The following is a 17,500-nucleotide window of genomic DNA, read 5'->3' as shown; positions in this document are numbered from 1 at the left end:
ACACCCTAAGAGCTTCACCATCATGGCCACCCAGGGTGAGAGAAAACTCCATCTCTTCCTCTAGAAACTTCCGACTGGTAACTAAATCAGTTAGTTACTCCATCTGATGTGTATATACATATGCACCTTACCTGCATTAATGTATAAATGAAGGAGTGAGCAGTTTTAGAACTGGAAGGAACCCTATCAGTTATCTAATCTAGTGTCCTCAGTGTTTTGTGGACACATCCCTTCCTCCACCAGGGATTTTCAGAGATGTTGCAGGGACTTCCTATCTTTAAAGGTAAATGGGGTCTGTTTCTACTTTAATTTTATATCAATCAATAAAAATAATTTTGAGTATTTTTCCCTTCGTAACAGAATTTGAGAGCTGAGAAATATGTGTCAAGAGAGTATGTGCCGTTGGTTAGCAAAGATCAAAGTACATGCTTATGACTCAGTCACTCAGATGATTTATCTCAGCCAAAATGGTAGTTTTTAACTCTATGTTGGTTGAGATAGTTGTTATTAGGCATATATTATTTGAATTATATTCAATAAGTGACCAAAATTAATGACAGGATGAATGAAAATTGCTCTAATTTTGATATACAAGTTAATAAAGATCATAAAAATAAGTGTTCTATAAAATTCACCTACAGATAATTCTTACTAGATCTATAAATTATATCATTTTGTCAGAATTCTGACATAGCATCTTATTTTTTTAATTTTTTAATTTAATTTTATTTTTTTATACAGCAGGTTCTTATTAATTATCCATTTGACATAGCATCTTATATATAGTTTGATCTTTAGATCTTCAAAAATCATCATTCAATGGAGAAAATTCAATGATGGGCATATCCAATTAGGCTTTTCACTTATTAGGAATAAGTTCTATTTATACCCTTAATAAGTTATTCAAGATGAAATGCTTATAAACAATAGCCTGAAAATTTATCTTATGCTTTATTTTTATTTTGTTACAAATTTTATCTTAAATACATGCAATGCAAGATTTCAAAAAATCATGGCAAAAATAAATATTGATCAACTTTTGATATAATGTGCAATAAAAATTTTAATCTATAGAACATGACATTCCAAAATCAAAAGCAATGTAATAACATTTTAGAAATTAGTCAACACATCATACTTTTTCTTACATACTTTAAAACAAATTAAACAACATGCATCACTCCTTAAATACGTAAAGAATTTATGTAATATGGTGATGACTATATTTAAGTGAAAATGTTTAATAAAATACTGATTTGAAATTTAAAATATGTTATACCTAAAAGTCACATCATATATCATGCATAAATGATGAAATGATTTTTAAAATTCATAATGGGTCTCATGAAATCATGTCTTAACAAAGAAAAAGATTTGGAAATATAAAAATGATGGCAAATGCTGACCAAGTTCAACTCCCTCAGTTCACTGATAAAAAAGAGAAGGTTGGGTGCTTTGTCTAAGAATGCAGACACAGTTAGATAGCAGTAAAGGTAGGATTAGTACCAATCGGATTATTTTCACTGAATTGATTAAATGATTGGTATTTTAACACTTCCATGTGTCACTGTCCTCATGTTCAGTTTGGGAAAAAAAACAAAACCAGGTGATCAACCCTCAATAGTTTAGCTGGAAACAAATGACTGATGGAATAACTCTCAAATTCCACCCTATTGATCCTGTGTTCCCTTCCTCTCAAGTGTCTGCTTCTGGAAGACACAGATAGAACTATAGCAACAGAATATCCCCAAGCCCATATCTGCATGGCCTGAGTAAAATGAATATCTCCTTAGAAAGGCCCACAGCAAGTGATTCAGTTGGAAGAGAGAATTTGTTTCTGTCTCCAGAGGCTTCCCGAGCCCTCCCAATTACACTGTGGAGGTAGTTCGTTACTCCTGTTTCCATGAAGATGGGTCTGGAATGGAAGCCACGCTAGCATGTCCACCAGTTGAAGATACAAAAAAAATCCCTTTCCTTTTTTTGACGTCTGACTCCTGGCCCCTGCCACCGCATTGCTCCCCTATTCTCACATGGGATCAATGCACCAGAACAAGACCCCAAGGGTCCCCACTGCACAGGACTCAGCTTTACAGCTTAGGAGATACCACAAGACTTGTTCCCAGGAGCAACCCTCGAGTTTAAGAGGACAAGTTTAATAAGGTTACTGAGGGCTTTTGGCTATCTTGTCCAGCTGTTTTTCCAGCCCGGTAGCTGCTTCAGCAACAGAACAAAGGCAGCCCCTAATTCTGGATATGGGGGCCCCCAACAATCTACCAAAAGAAGGATGGGGAACTGAGGTCAGTCCTACCATAGGAGGTTTTCTTACCTTATTTTTGTTTTTTTCTCTACTCTTGCAGGATTCCAACACATCGTGTCCAAATGATTTTCTTACTTTTATACACTTTTGAGCTTGAGGTGGCTGCAAGATAGCAGGTCTTAGAACATGTACAGAATGTTTCACAGGACCTTAAAAGAACAGAATTAAAGGGTCAATATATCTTTGGTGAAATACTTTTCCTCTCTATTTTTTTACTAATTTAATGCTAATTTTCTAAAGTCATGATTAAACAAGGGGTTAATGTTAACTAATCAAAGTCAAAATAGCCAGTGAGCTGCCTAGTACTTTCTTCCTGCCTACCTTTTACCCAGTAACTATTCATTTTGATCATGGGACATAGCTTACCAAATGCTTTCCTTCATGTTTTGTCACTCAACCACCATACCACCATACACACACACGGAGATTAAGATATGGATGGTAAAACAAAATTTCTGAGGTTCTTGTAATAAAGAGAAGCTACATACCTTGTTCTGCACTGTTCATATCAACATTCCTTTGCACAAAAGTTGATGTCATAAAAACATTGTTTTTCTTCACTGTAAAAAACATGTTTACAAAAATTTTTAAACCTATTGTCAGTTTCTACTGTTTTAACGGTCTTGCACTGAACTCACCAATAGATGTCGCTGTTGGCACTAACAGAGTAGTAGGCAGCGCTCATGAGAGCACTGATTCTGCTAAAAACGTGTGATGGCAAGATGAGTTTCGCTACAATCTTTTTACTCTCAGAAAAATAAGTGAAAATTAGGTCACAAGTGAAATAGACAGTTTTCTTTAGAATCATGAAATTGAGTACTGAGAGAAATTCTACAGATTATAAAATCTGAATTGGTAGTGAACCATCTGTGTGCATTAATATATATTTCTTATAGAATGTTATAAAACTGTTAGCAACTTCTGCCCCTTCCCCACTCTTTAATGATACCCGGAGACAGAAGTAAAGATGACCATTATTCTAGGCCATTTTTCTATGAAGTGAATTGATGGAATAAGACTGTGGTCTTGGCTGCAAGAATAGAATTATAGGCATACCAAAGAGATATTGCTGATTGGGATCCAGACCACTGCAATAAAATGAGTATCACAATAAAGTGAGTCACACAAATTCTTTGGTTTCCCAGTGCATATAAAAGTTACGTTTACACTATACTGTAGTCTGTTAAATGTGCAATAGCAATATATGTATCTTAATTTAAAAATACTTTATTGCTATAAAAATGCTAACCATCATGTGAGCCTTCAGAGAGTCATAATCTTTTGGCTGGTGGAGGGTCTTGCCTCAGTGTCGATGGCTGCTGACTGATCAGGCTGGTGGTTGCTGAAGGCTGGGGTGACCGTGGCAATGTCTTAACATAAGACAACAATGAAGTTTGCACCATCAGTTGACTTTTCCTTTCACGAATGATTTCTCTGTAGCATGCAATGCTGTTTGATAACATTTTACTCACAGAACTTCTTTCAACATTGGAGTCAGTCCCCTCAAACCCCCAACTAAGTTTATTCTAAATCCTTTGTTGTCATTTCAACAATCTTTGTAGCATCTTCACCCGGACTAGATGAGCAGGGAACCACTTTCTTTGCTCCTCCGTGAGAAGCAACTCCTCATCTGTTCAAGTTTTATCATCAGATTGCCGCAATTCAGCCACATCTTCAGGCTCCACGTCTAATTCTAGTTCTCTTGCTACTTCCACCACATCTGAACTTATTTCCTCCACTGACGTCTGGAACCCCTTAAAGTCATCCATGAGGGTTGGAATCAACTTCTTCCAAACTCCTGTGAATGTTGGTATTTTGACCTCTTCCCATGAATTACACATGTTCTTAATGGCAGCTAGAATGGTGAATCCTTTCCAGAAGGTTTTCAAATGCCTTTGTCCAGATCCATCAGAGGAATCACTATCTATGGCAGCTATAGCCTTACAAAATGTACTTCTTAAATAATAAGACTTAAATGTCAAAATGACTCCTTGATCCATGGGGTGAAAAGTGGATGTTGTGTTAGCAGGCATGAATGACATTAATCTTGTTTTACATCCCCGTCAGAGCTCTTGAGTGACCAGATATATTGTCACTGAACAGTAATATTTTGAAAGGAATCTTTTTCTGAGCAGTAGGTCACAACAGTGGGCTTAAAATATTCAGCAAACCATGTTGTAAACAGGTGTGCCATCATCCAGGCTTTGTTGTTCCATTTATAGAACACAGGCAGAGTAGATTTATCATAATTCTTAAGGGCCCTAAATTTTCAGAATGCTAAATAAGCACTGGCTTCTATTTAAAGTCTCCAGCTGCATTAGCCCCTAACAAGAGAGTCAGCCTGTCCTTTGAAACTTTGAGGCCAGGCATTGACTTCTCCTCTCTAGCTATGAAAAGTCCTAGATGGCATCTTCTTCCACTATAAGGCTGTTTCGTCTACACTGAAAATCTGTTGTTTAGCGTAGCCACCTTCATTGATGATCTGAGCTAGATCTTCTGGATAACTTGCTGCAGCTTCTGCATCAGCACTTGCTGCTTCGCCTTGTACTTTTATGTTATGGAGATGGCTTCTTTCCTTTAACCTCGTGAACCAATCTCTGCTAGCTTCAGACTTTTGTTCTGCAGCTTCTTCACCTCTCTCAGCCTTCACAGAACTGAAAAGAGTCAGGGCCTTGTTCTTTTTTTTTTTAATTTTATTTATTTATTTATTTTTTTATGGCTGTGTTGGGTCTTCGTTTCTGTGTGAGGGCTTTCTCTAGTTGCGGCAAGTGGGGGCCACTCTTCATCGCGGTGCGCAGGCCTCTCACTATCGTGGCCTCTCCCGTTGCGGAGCACAGGCTCCAGACGCGCAGGCTCAGCAATTGTGGCTCACGGGCTTAGTCGCTCCGCGGCATGTGGGATCTTCCCAGACCAGGGCTCGAACCCGTGTCCCCTGCATTGGCAGGCAGATTCTCAACCACTGCGCCACCAGGGAAGCCCAGGGCCTTGTTCTTGATTAAGCTTTGGCTTGAAGGAATATTGTGGCTGGTTTGATCTTCTCTCCAGACAGCTAGAACTTTCTCCATATCAGCAATAAGTCTGTTTCACTTTCTTATCATACATGTGTTCACTGGAGTAGCACTTTCAATTTCCTTCAGGAACTTTTCCTTCACAGTCACATATTTGCTAACCATTTGGTGCAAGAGGCCTAGTTTTTGGCCTATCTTGGCTTTAGACATGCCTTTCTCACTAAACTTAATCACTTCTAACTTTTGATTTAAAGTGAGAGACATGTGACTCTTCCTTTCACTCAAACACTTAGAGGCCACTATAAGGTTATTAACTGGCCTAATTTCAATATTGCTGTATCTCAGGGAATAGGGAGGCCTGAGAATAGGGAGAGGGATGGGGGAGCAGGCTGGTTGGTGGAGCAGTCAACATACACATTTATTAAGTTGGCCATCATAACTTATATGGTCATGGTTTAAGTGCCCCCCCAAAATTACTATTACAATAGTAACACCTAAGATCACTGATCACAGATCACCATAACAGGTATAATAATAATGAAAATGTTTGAAATATTGTGAGAATTACCAAAATATGACACAGAGACACAAGGCAAGCAAATGCTGTTGGAAAAGTGGCACCCATAGACTTCCTTGAGGTATGGTTGCCACAAACTTTCAATTTGTAAAAAATGCAATACCAAAAAAAAAAAAAAATGCAATACCTGTGAAGCTCAATAAAACGAGGTATGTCTGTACTACACATCTCAAAGAGATCACCTCTTGGTTGCAAATTGCAGAAATAGCAACCTTTGAGCGTTGGATTAAAGGAGATGAGAAAAGAATAAGGATTGCTTCTTTGAGGTATTATAAATGTTGGGGTAGAATAGCTTCTCTAATTCAAAGTTCAATTACATGGTTTTTATGATCTTTATTATTGAAAAGTAACACTGAATGGGCCATTTAAAATTACACTATTTGTCTCCATTCCAACAGCGCCAAGATTCTGCATAACATAAAATGGTATGTGCTTGGTAATATCAGTGGGTTTTTTATTCATTCTTTTTGTATGTGTGTCTGATTTTTAGAAAATGAATTGAAGCAGTTATCCAGATAATTTAAAGCCATCCCTTTACTTTACGCACAAATGCAATAAAACAAATCCTCTGGGATAAGACCCCTATTCCTCTTAATGTCTGTAACTTGTCAGGCAGATATAGATGGGGCTTATTGAACTAGAACCTATCTTTTCTGTATGTGAAAGGTGTCTGACCATATTGTTGCTCAGTCATGCTTGGAATTGTTAATAAGAATATAAATTCATTAGTTTGAAAACTCTGTGGTTCCTGGGTAGAATCCACTAAAAGGAAGTGAATAGCTTGTATTTTCTGTTTCTTGTGGTAAGCTTAACTCGGAAAAGGCAGTTGGTTGTTCAGTAGATACAAAAATATATAAGAATACAAATCATAATCTTGATGTAGAGCATGTTTCAACCATTTCAAATATTTTATTATGATAAAATAGTTTTACTTAGCAAAGTATTACAAATTTCAAATAAAAAGATGTAATGCTTTAATTAGTGAAAAATTCAAAAGGAATCATATTCTAAACTTCAGAATATAAATTTAAAGCATAAACTTTGAGAATCTACACATAGTTATATATTTTGAGTACTACATATATTATAAACTGTACAGATGGACAATAATAAGGAAAATAAAGCAAGTTACTACATTTTATAGGGCTACCTTACATAAAATAATGCTATCATAAACATGAAATCCTAAAAAACGTAATCAAGCTTAAACTTTCTACCAGAAATAAACAGATAGACTGTCTAGACTTGTGGGGCTGGAATTCAGAAGGTATTCTTCCATGCATACTTTGCTAAGGCCCCTATTTTATTTGCCACTAAAATGTCAGAGTTTTATAGTAGCCGAAAAAGAAAGCTCATCATGAATAAGAATGAATTTTGAAAAGTCAGAGTGTCAGGCTTGAGGTTCTAAGAAGTTCTTTATTACCTGGCCCAGAAGGGGGGAAGGTCGGGAGATCCGTGAAGGATGATGATCTTAGTCGCTTCTGGGACAAGGTTGATGCTAAAAGCAGATTGCAAACTGGAGTCAATAAGCAAGTGGGTTTTGTTTTTCTTTTGATTTGGATTTTTGCTGTTTTGGAAAATTTTCTTTATCACCAGATTAGAAAAATCTTTGTATTTTTATCAATTAAAAATAAAGAGTGCCTCTGGTGAGAATTATATCAATTCAGTAAATATTTACATGTTCATTGTGTGTAAGACACTCTATCAGGCATGAAGATGACCTCAAGGAACTCTCAGTGGAGGAGACAGACATATACATAAATAGCTGTATGATGCAGCAGAGGGCAGTGTGATCTATCATAAAAGGAGTCACCAGAGTGCTTTGAGTGCAGGAGAGAGGCAAACTAAGTTAATGGTTTATTCAAAACACAGTATATGATAAAGTTCTTAGAATAAAGTGTTTTTTTAAAAGCAGACATCTGTTTATTTAAGTAGATGTTTACTTAGGAGGAAATAGCAGTTTCCCCTAATTGTAAAGCTAATACATGCTTAATGCAGAAACTTTGTGAACACAGCAAAATACAAAGTTCGGAGTGGGGGCGTGGAGCGGGGGGGGGGGTGGGTTGGGGGGGGTGGGGCGGTGGGGTGGACAGGGGAACCAAATCACTTGTAATCCCATTACCTAAGATAACCATTGCCAACACTGTGGTTTATATCCCTTCAGTCTTTTTTCCAATGTTGATTAATTGAATTTTTAAATAATAACTCACTGTGCAATTCATTTATAGACTGCTATTTTCATACAACAATATATTATAAACACTATCAATGGGTAGATTTTTAAACATTACCTGTTTGAAAAGTCCCTTAGTAGTATCACACTCAGAGTAAACATAACAGTGAACACTCAACAGTCAAGGCTATACCTACCTCCTTGGGACTGAGAATCTGTAGTATGCAAAGTAAAAGATGAAGACCGGACACGCTTTCTTGAAGAATCATTACATTCTGTAAGAAATTCAATGTGAAGGGTAAAACTGATTGCAATAACAAATTAGCCTCAATCCATGATATGAGAGGAGAAACAGAATTTCCTTTTCTCTAGATATATCATCATTTGACAATGTGTTAATTCCTGAAGCACAGTGTTAGATATTGGGGTTAATAACTTGGTGATTATAAACCAATAGGCATATCATCCTACTATGAAACAATTAGAAACAAGTGGCTTTGGCAAGAAGTTGCGTACGAATTCTGAGATTGCATAGAGAATGCTTTTGGAAGGTTGAAGTACAGGCAGTGGAGAATCATGGGATTTTAGCGTTGTTAACATCAGTGTTCTCAAAGACCTACATGTCATCTTTCAAAACAGGAGGCAGTCTACTTGCATGTTTAAAAACAAGAAAAACCATTCGATTTTACATTGTCTGTGCCACATGCCAAAATGCTCGTGCCTCCTTATTTCTTTGCATAAAGATTGCTTTTGAAATACAGGATACAAATCATTACCATGTTCTGCTGCTTCATACAGGGTGTCTTCTGCAGGTCTCTGGAAGGAAACAAAGCTACCGGTGAGAGCTGAGTGTCTGCTGTTTTCAAATCAGACTTTCACCCTGTCACTTCATAAGAGAATTCTCCGAAGCCAGGTCTATTCAGCTAGGCTAGGAAAAGCTGCTCACCTTCACTCACTAGGAGTTGAGTTTTTCTTTAGTTAGTTTTGTGGGTAGTAGGGTAAATTACCTCCATAAGTAAGAATGAATAACAAGAAAATACTAGTTAAGCTAAAGTGAGAATGCTACTAATGCTATCGTTTGTCTTTCAAAGCAAGTGATTTTAGTATGATGCTCAAAAAGCAAATAGAGTCCTTAAGATTTCTTTTGAATCATATATTGCAGTTTAGAACTTATTTTATATCCAGTTTTAAGCTAGGTCAGTGGTGGGAAACGCATGATGAGCCTTAGCCCTCCTAATCTCTTTCAGCCCCTCCCCTTTCCCAGTCACTCCAAAAAAAAAAAACCAGATAATTTGGTAAAAATGGCATGTTATCCATAGTTTCAAGATAAGGCCTCTGGCTTCCCATTTCAGCCAAATTGCTGTCATTAAATCCCTATGATGTAAATATTCTGGAGTTACTACTCCTCTAAGTGAAGAACAGAGGATAAATTTATGCAGCAGTGATATCATTTAGTATAGCTAGCTTCTCGAAATACAATCTTGTCAAAGTAAAAATCAAAGAGGGACTTCCCTGGTGGTGCAGTGGTTAAGAATCCGCCTGCCAATGCAGGGGACACGGGTTCAATCCCTGCTCCGGGAAGATCCCACATGCTGCGGAGCAACTAAGCCTGTGTGCCATAACTACTGAGCCTGCGCTCTAGAGCCTGTGAGCCACAACTGCTGAGCCAACGCGCCGCAACTACTGAAGCCCACGTGCCTAGAGCCGGTGCTCCTCAACAAGAGAAGCCACTGCAATGAGAAGCCCGCGCACCGCAACGAAGAGTAGGCCCCGCTCACCGCAACTAGAGAAAGCCCGCACACAGCAAAGACCCAACGCAGCCAAAATAAATAAATACCTTAAAAAAAAAAATCAGACAAAGAAAAGTAACTTGATCTTACCTTAAAAGTTTGTTTTCTCTTTTCAAAAACAAATATTGGTTGAGCAATGACAGATTTTTCTGTAAAAGTAAAAGAACATGCAAGAAATCAAACAATACTCTGACATTTCTAACACCAACTACAAATATTTGAAGATTTTTTGGTTTTGTATTTTTCCCTGCCTTTGGGTAAAATCCAAACTGTTTTACATGAATGCTGTAAATCGCATATTTACAAATGATTTTAACAATTAATTAGAGAAATAAATATTTGGGGAAAGTGATAGTAATATGTTTCCATAAATAGAGAGATCATCCCATTAAAAGAACAACCTTTAAGTGTTTAAGGAAAACAAAGTACAATTACCTGCATTTGGAAACTCATCGTGACATAGTGATTAACAGCCTTACTTTTAGAATAAAACATTTCAAAGGATGAAAAATCTCATCTGAGAATAATACTTCTACTTGGTTTGGATCTCAAAATATAAATGGTACAGATGTACTTAAATGATCCAGGAATCATTCATATTTCCTTGACTGGTCATATACTAAGTCATGTTTTCAATATTTAGACTAAGAATCAGTCTCAAACAGTATTGCAAAGTAGGTAGTTTGTCTTCAGCCCTGCCAACCTTATTAATCTTTTATATTTTCCTGTCTTAGGTAAGGATAGAAAGGAACTCATTCACTCTAGGGTATAAATGAGTGACAACAGCATTAAATGTCAGCACTCTAGAATTCTTAGGGAAGATTATATGGTTGTTAAAAGCTTAGAGGGGCTCTGGAGTTAGGGAGGCATGTGCTCAAATATAAATTCCACCGCGAATTGGCAATATACTTTTGGAAACAATATGTCTGTACCTTAAGTTTCTTCATCCGAAAAAAAAAATGAAGACTATAACAGTACTTACTTTACAGAATTTATGTGAAAATTATATGGGTTTTTAGATATAATTACTTAGATTTTAACAAGACCAAAAAAAAGCCTGAAAGGATATTAAATATGTGGCGTGACACCAATCCCTATTCCAAAACTCATAGCTGACATTGCTAATCTATAACAACACTTTCTTGATGAGCCCCAATATTACCTCAGAACTCTTATCATTATAGTCTTCTAGCAGCCATTACCGATGTATCATGCTGGCATAGAAGCTGAGGTAATTTGCCATCACTGGCTGAATAAATAAAAGTCTAGCTGAAGAATTTCAAGGAACTACCAGATAATTACATCTTTTATACGGCAGGAAGGGGTTTTCCAGTTACCCACAATCTTATCCCATAATAGCGTGTCAAAACTCTGCCAGACCACCCTTTGCCAAGCTCCGGGGGCCCTGTGAACTTGGGTACCTTCTTTCAGTCCAGCAAGATAAGCTTCATTTTTTTATGCAAGTGCTTACTGTGCTGTCTGCCCTTGGAGCCAAGTGAACCACAGCAGAAAATGCTCAACATATTGGCATTGCCGTCCATATTAAACTGTAGCTCAATTCTTTGTTCTTTCTTAGAACAAGCTCCTTTTTCAGCAATTACATTAGATTTAAGAAATGAGATCTCTAATGACTTTGAAAGGACATAGTCTTTGTGAATGTGCAGTGGAATACTTATGAAGTGGAATAATAAATGGGCCTCTTCTAAACTGGACTTAGGATAGTTGTCCTTAAAATAGTATGACTTGACCTAGCCGTAGACAAATAGCATGTTGACTTTTCCTCTATCAAAACATGGAGCTAAAAACGGGCAAAGGTGATCTTCAATGGCAGCATTAAGTAGGAAATCATAAAGGGTTACTTGTAGCTGGGAGGGCATGTGTTAAAGTAGGAAGGCCATTTTTTTTCATCAGTTCAACAGATATTTATTGAGTATCTTTTTGTGCCAGCTGCTGTGCTAGGATCTAGGTAAACATTGTCTGATTGAAGGTATACTAGCCTCGGTGCAGCCACCTCCTCTCCCTGACACCGCCCAGTTCATTAGCTGGAAAACAGGTAACCTCCTTACCTCCTCTTCCATCTAGATTCTCTCTCCCTTTCTCAAACCAGTCCTTTGGCTCCAAAGACAAAGTCAAAAGTAAACATTTATCAAGCCATTGCGTTCATAGCAGTTTTCTAACCTGACCCAGTAGGAAAACTTGAAAATAAGATCATGGTCCTTGGGGCTTCCCTGGTGGCGCAGTGGTTGAGAATCTGCCTGCTAATGCAGGGGACACGGGTTCGAGCCCTGGTCTGGGAAGATCCCACATGCCGCGGAGCAACTAGGCCCGTGAGCCACAACTACTGAGCCTGCGCGTTTGGAGCTTGTGCTCCACAACAAGAGAGGCCGCGACCGTGAGAGGTCCGCGCACCGCGATGAAGAGTGGCCCCCGCTCACGGCAACTAGAGAAAGCCCTCGCACAGAAACGGAGACCCAACACAGCCAAAAATAAATAAATTAATTAATTAAAAAAAAAAAAAGATCACGGTCCTTAAAATGATATATTTTAAAATTTATCCTTTCTTCTTTCTAATATATTTGTTGATCAATCCACTTATTCAACAAATATGTATTGAGGGGTGACTGTATACAAGTCACTTTGCAAAGTAAGAGAGAGAGGACAGTGGTATAAGATGAGGCTGAAGATGAAGTTGGATTATCTAAGATAATCTTCCCATCTCAAGATCCTTAACTTAATCACATCTACTGGGTTTCTTTTGCCACATAAGGTACATATTTACAGGTTCTGAGCATTAGGATACAGACATCTTTAGGGAGCTGTTATACTGCCTGCCACGCATACAAAATATTGAGGTTCTGTCTGAGCATTCTCTACGCAGTTCACAGAATGCTGGCAGCAAGGTTTATTTCCTCCAGGCAGGAAATTATAAGATTTTTCTCTGGAGAGTCTGACCAACCCGAAAGAAAAGAACAAAAGATATTGGCAAACAAATTTTTCAGTGAATGGTCAAACCAGATGATGAGTCCCCATTGCAAGTGCACATAGCTGCCAATGAGCTTTTTAGTGAGTGCCCCTTTCTTAAATATAAGCAGGCAGTCAAGGTTCACCAGACATACAATTCAGTGATTGAATGAGTAAACAGAAGGAAAGTAAACTGGAGGGAAAAGACTATGCAGAGAGTTTAATATATATTTTATAAAATTATATACAAGTAATTTATTTTCATACATATATATTTTATAATTATATGTCTAATATGTATATAATTAATATCCTCACAAATATGAAACATCCATGAAGCAAGAGCAGAATACTATTTTTTAAAAAGAGCAACACAGAACAAGAATAAGCTTTTAGAAATTTAGACTTTAAAATATGGTAGTAGAATCAATGTTGACTTTAAAAAATCAATAGAAGATTTAGAGAATAAAATTGAGTAAATAGTCCACATAGCAGAGCAAAAGAACAGAAATGAAAAATGTGAGAAGAGATAAGAAAACTCAGATTATCAGTCCAAGAGTCACTTCAATGCCTGACTAATAGAAGCTATAGAGAAAGAGAATACAGGAAAAAGAGGGCTTGAAATTATCAACAAATAGATCATTGAAATTCCCCAAATCAAAAGACATATGTTTCCAGTTTGAAAGAGCCAATCCAATACTCAGAACAATACATGAAAATAGAACCGTACCAATGCACATCATGAAATCTTAGAACACTACTAAGAAAAGGTCCTATTGGCATGGAGAAGGGGGTAAAAAAAAAGTCACATATGAAGGGTCAGGTATCAGAATGGCTTTAGGTTTCACAACAACAATCTTGTAAGTTAGAAATCAAAGGATCAATGCTTTTAACACTCTGAAAGGAAATGATTTCCAGTCTAGAATTATGTGCTAATATAAAGTACCGATTAAGTGTAAAGACATGATAAAAACATTTCCAACTGTAAGCTCTCAAAAGTATGTATCCCACATACACCCATTCTCAGGATGCTTCTAAAGGAAGTGCTCTACCAAAAGAGCTAGTAAACTAAGTAGCCAAGAAATAGGGGCACTGACTCAAAAGAGGTGAAGGCAGCTTCCAGGATGATGGTGAGAGGATAGCCCAGAACGATAGCAGTACACCAATTGCAGAGAATAACCAGTCCACAATGGGGGAGGTCCCTGAGGAGACTCCAGGAAAGAAGTCTCCAAAAGGATGGAACTAAAAACAGTTGAATATCTCAAGTAACTGAATATTTTGAAAGCATATTTAGATAATTGGAAGAGACTTAGGGGGTTGACTGGTAACTAGTACATAGAGAACTAAGAAAACAAAACAAAACAAAAATATGACACAATTATTAAATCCAGAGAAAACAAAAAGTTGGGCAGGAAAACAAAAGTAATCAAAATATATTACATAATCATGACGATGTGAATACTGAATATTGATCTAATCAGACTTCTGATGCAGTGATTTTGGGAAGATGGGGGAATGGAAAGCATTCATGTGTATGGTGGTAGTGGGTTGAAGGGGTCAGAAAAATCTGTGAAAGGGACCTAAATTCTTCCATAGTTGCATACCAGTAGCACCTAAACATAAATATAAAGAAGTAGCCCTAAATGCCTGGTATTTGGTTATATGGAGGTTAATACAAAAGAAACAGCTGTGGGTTGGATGCTGTTACCTCTGGGGACCAAGAAAAAAGAAAGCAGAGGAAGGGGCCAGGAGGAGATTGCTACTTTTTTCCAGAAAAGTCTTGTAGGACCATTTGATCCCTTAAACCACATGAATATACGTAACTTTGAAAAAATAAAAACCAAATTTGAAAATAATTTCTTTTCTACCATAGTGTCAGACACTCATGATCAAAGGACAATTCTCACGCTCCTGGCCAACGACAGACTTCTTATTGAATTATACTGCTTAACAAGTACCCAGTATCTTATTTCTTTGGCCTAACTGTTCTTTGCATAGAGATATATGGAAATAGATGGGTGAGCAAGATGGATTCACTGAATTCAGAGTGCAATAACACGCTTCTGAATAACTAAAGATCTGCTCTTTATAATGCCGTCTAATCTACTGAAAGGCATTTTACATTCTTGTCCTTCACCTTCATTCAAAATACTCCTTCACATCTCCAGACAAGAATTCAGCTAGAATATTATGCATAATGTAAAAGCTTTGTTCTTCAGGATTCTAAGGTAGTATAGTGGTCAGTGTTAACAGTAAATATACACTTCTTTTCTCCCTATTCTAATATGTACCATAATTTCCCCCCCAAATTTTGGGTGAGTTGTAAGGTCTTGTTCCTACCTTTTTGTTTTCACTATATTTTATTGGCACTCAGTCTCTGACACACCTGTTTGTAGGAAAGTAACTGGAGGATTTTCAGTCATCTCAGAGGAGGAGGTTTAAGAGTATCTACTGAGCCAAAAGCAGATCCGGAAGAGGAGGAAGAGACTGAGAATGGAGTCCCAGTGGGCATGGGGGCAGGAAGCTCTATGGGTCGCAAGTTTCTGCTACATGGCTTCTCCCACCGAGAGTCTGGCAGACTGCTTCATCCTGCTTGGTAGTTTAAGGTGATTAAGGTGAAAACTGAGTTCTCCGCCCTGGATAGAACCAGGCTACTGCAACCAGGGCCACAAAGGTTGTGGAAACACTCTTGGCAGGAAAGATGGTGGCAACAACCCCCCTGCAGGGGAGCGGACACTGCCAAATGGGTCGCCTCTAATTGCTACCAGGACTGGAATTATCCACTTGGACTGCAGCCCTGGCATGCCCTGCATTTTCCTCTCCCTTTCTTCCTGGATTTTTCCATGTGTCTCTGCCACGTCCTCTTTTCTCATTTCTTCTCACGCTCCAAAACTGTCCTCTTCACCTCTTTCACTCGTGTCTGGCTCTCTGACTGGTCAAAGCATGGATTTTGGAGCTCTGAAGTCAGATAGTCCTAGAGCTGTGCTTTTAAAAAAATTACTGCAAGGCTTAGCTTTCTCATCTCTCTCGATATATATTTTAAAAGGGTTGTTATGAGGATTGAAGGAATGTATGCATGTAAGAGCACCTGGTACAGCTTCTTCAAACCTTTTTGGAACAAGGTAGAATATCTATCTCTCTATCGATCCATCCTCCATATATACACAGATAGATACATCCATATATATACATTTACACATACATGCCTAAACACATGGCAGTATGTCAGAGCACAGGTTGCACAGAAGACACTCAATAAAAGTTAGCTTCCCTTCCCTCCTCCCCTCCGGTCCTATGTCATTGCCATCACCTAGCTACCCTGTTAGCTCTGGGGAAAATTCTTAATTGTTCTCAAAGGTCTTTCTTTTTCCTTTCACTCATTACCTTATTCTTACCCCTGGTTTTCTTCTCACTTTTCCTTGTTTTACTCCTATCTTTCTTTTCCTTTTTTAATATCAGGAAGTTTCTGAATTCAGGCCCATGGCCCATTGATAGTTTTAGAGATCGTTGCCCCTCAAAGTGTGGTCCAGACAGACTAGCAGCATTGACCAGGGACTTGTTAGAAATGCAGACTCTCAGGCCTCACCCCAGACCTACTGCATCAGAATCTGCATTTTACAAGATCCCCAGGTGGTCTGTATACGTATTTGAGGACCGATCCTCTAAAGCACCTCCAGGTGTCTGCCCACTGAGACCAAATCTAGGAAGATGGCAGTGGAGACCCTTGGAGTTAATGACTAAACCTCCAGACGTTCTGAGTAACCTGACAGTTAACGAGGAAATAATTACAACCCAAACCACACACTATGATTATTGGGATTCAGTGTAAGGTGAAGTCAAGGGCTACTCTGAAGACCTAAAAAGAAATGCCTGTAGTTAGGATATTGAAATGTCGATACTGATATTGAAATCAGTTATTCAGATATTCTGCTTAAAACAGTGATTTCCTCTCTGATGCAAGGAGTCTTCTGTTTTAATAATATGTCTGAAATCTGAGTAATGGAAATTTTTTTAGAAAATATCTTTGCTTGGGATTATTAAATGTCAGTTAAAATGTTTATTTCTGCAAAGCAAAAATTTAGCCTGAAAGCATAAACTACATCAAAAGCATTTGTCATAGTTCAAAGATTTTTCAACAGGAATTTAAAACATCTAAAGTCTCAACTATAAAAAATGACATCTTCTGTAGAAAAAAAGATAAATCATGGCAGGAGACCCAGGAAGAGGAGATGTAGAGGGTCTGAATCACAATCTTGATTTTTTAAAAAAAGGCCTCAAATCTATGTTAAAATATTTTAAGATAGTTTTAAGAAATGACAAATTGTTGCCCCAGAAGAAAAGTGAATCTGTGCCAATTCATGAAGGAACTATAGGCATAAGACATTCTGTATTCACTTCTAGCCATCTATGGAGGAACTCTGTAAAAATGCAAAAGGAATGAACTAAACAACAAATTACCCACCAAAATATTAAAAAATATGTCTTCACAGAAGGAGGTGGTAGGGCCACAGAGTCATTATTAACTATGAGGGGACACTCTTGATTCTACTTTATCAGATGCTTTGTACTGACTGACTTGAAGGTAAAATAACCAGGACCCCAGAGAGGAACAGGCAGTTTACATAGGAAATTGCCAGGCTGAACTCACAAAGCACCAGCTCAACTTGAGACACA

General features: G+C 37.8%; 1 protein-coding gene across 3 annotated transcripts in view; it reads right to left on the bottom strand.

Annotated features, from left to right (window-relative positions):
• RANBP3L (RAN binding protein 3 like) overlaps window positions 1–17,500 on the bottom strand; it is a 47,840-nt gene that overhangs the window by 15,140 nt on the left and 15,200 nt on the right. Inside the window, exons 2-7 of one of the 3 annotated variants that reach the window (XM_082453814.1) lie at window positions 9,956–10,014; window positions 8,852–8,891; window positions 8,273–8,350; window positions 7,326–7,400; window positions 2,806–2,877; window positions 2,327–2,466 (exon numbers count right to left, since the gene is read on the bottom strand). In XM_082453814.1, the coding sequence (XP_082309940.1) occupies window positions 2,327–2,466; window positions 2,806–2,877; window positions 7,326–7,400; window positions 8,273–8,350; window positions 8,852–8,891; window positions 9,956–10,014 (464 nt within the window). The remainder of the gene's footprint in view (window positions 1–2,326; window positions 2,467–2,805; window positions 2,878–7,325; window positions 7,401–8,272; window positions 8,351–8,851; window positions 8,892–9,955; window positions 10,015–17,500) is intronic. The other 2 variants (XM_082453815.1, XM_082453816.1) reach the window with 2 other exon arrangements.

The sequence above is a fragment of the Balaenoptera physalus genome (assembly GCF_965194825.1).
Source record: "Balaenoptera physalus genome assembly, chromosome: 3".
Classification (NCBI taxonomy): Eukaryota; Metazoa; Chordata; class Mammalia; order Artiodactyla; family Balaenopteridae; genus Balaenoptera; species Balaenoptera physalus.
The sequence above is the reverse complement of the archived record's forward strand: the minus strand, read 5'-3'. Positions and strand labels throughout refer to the sequence as shown.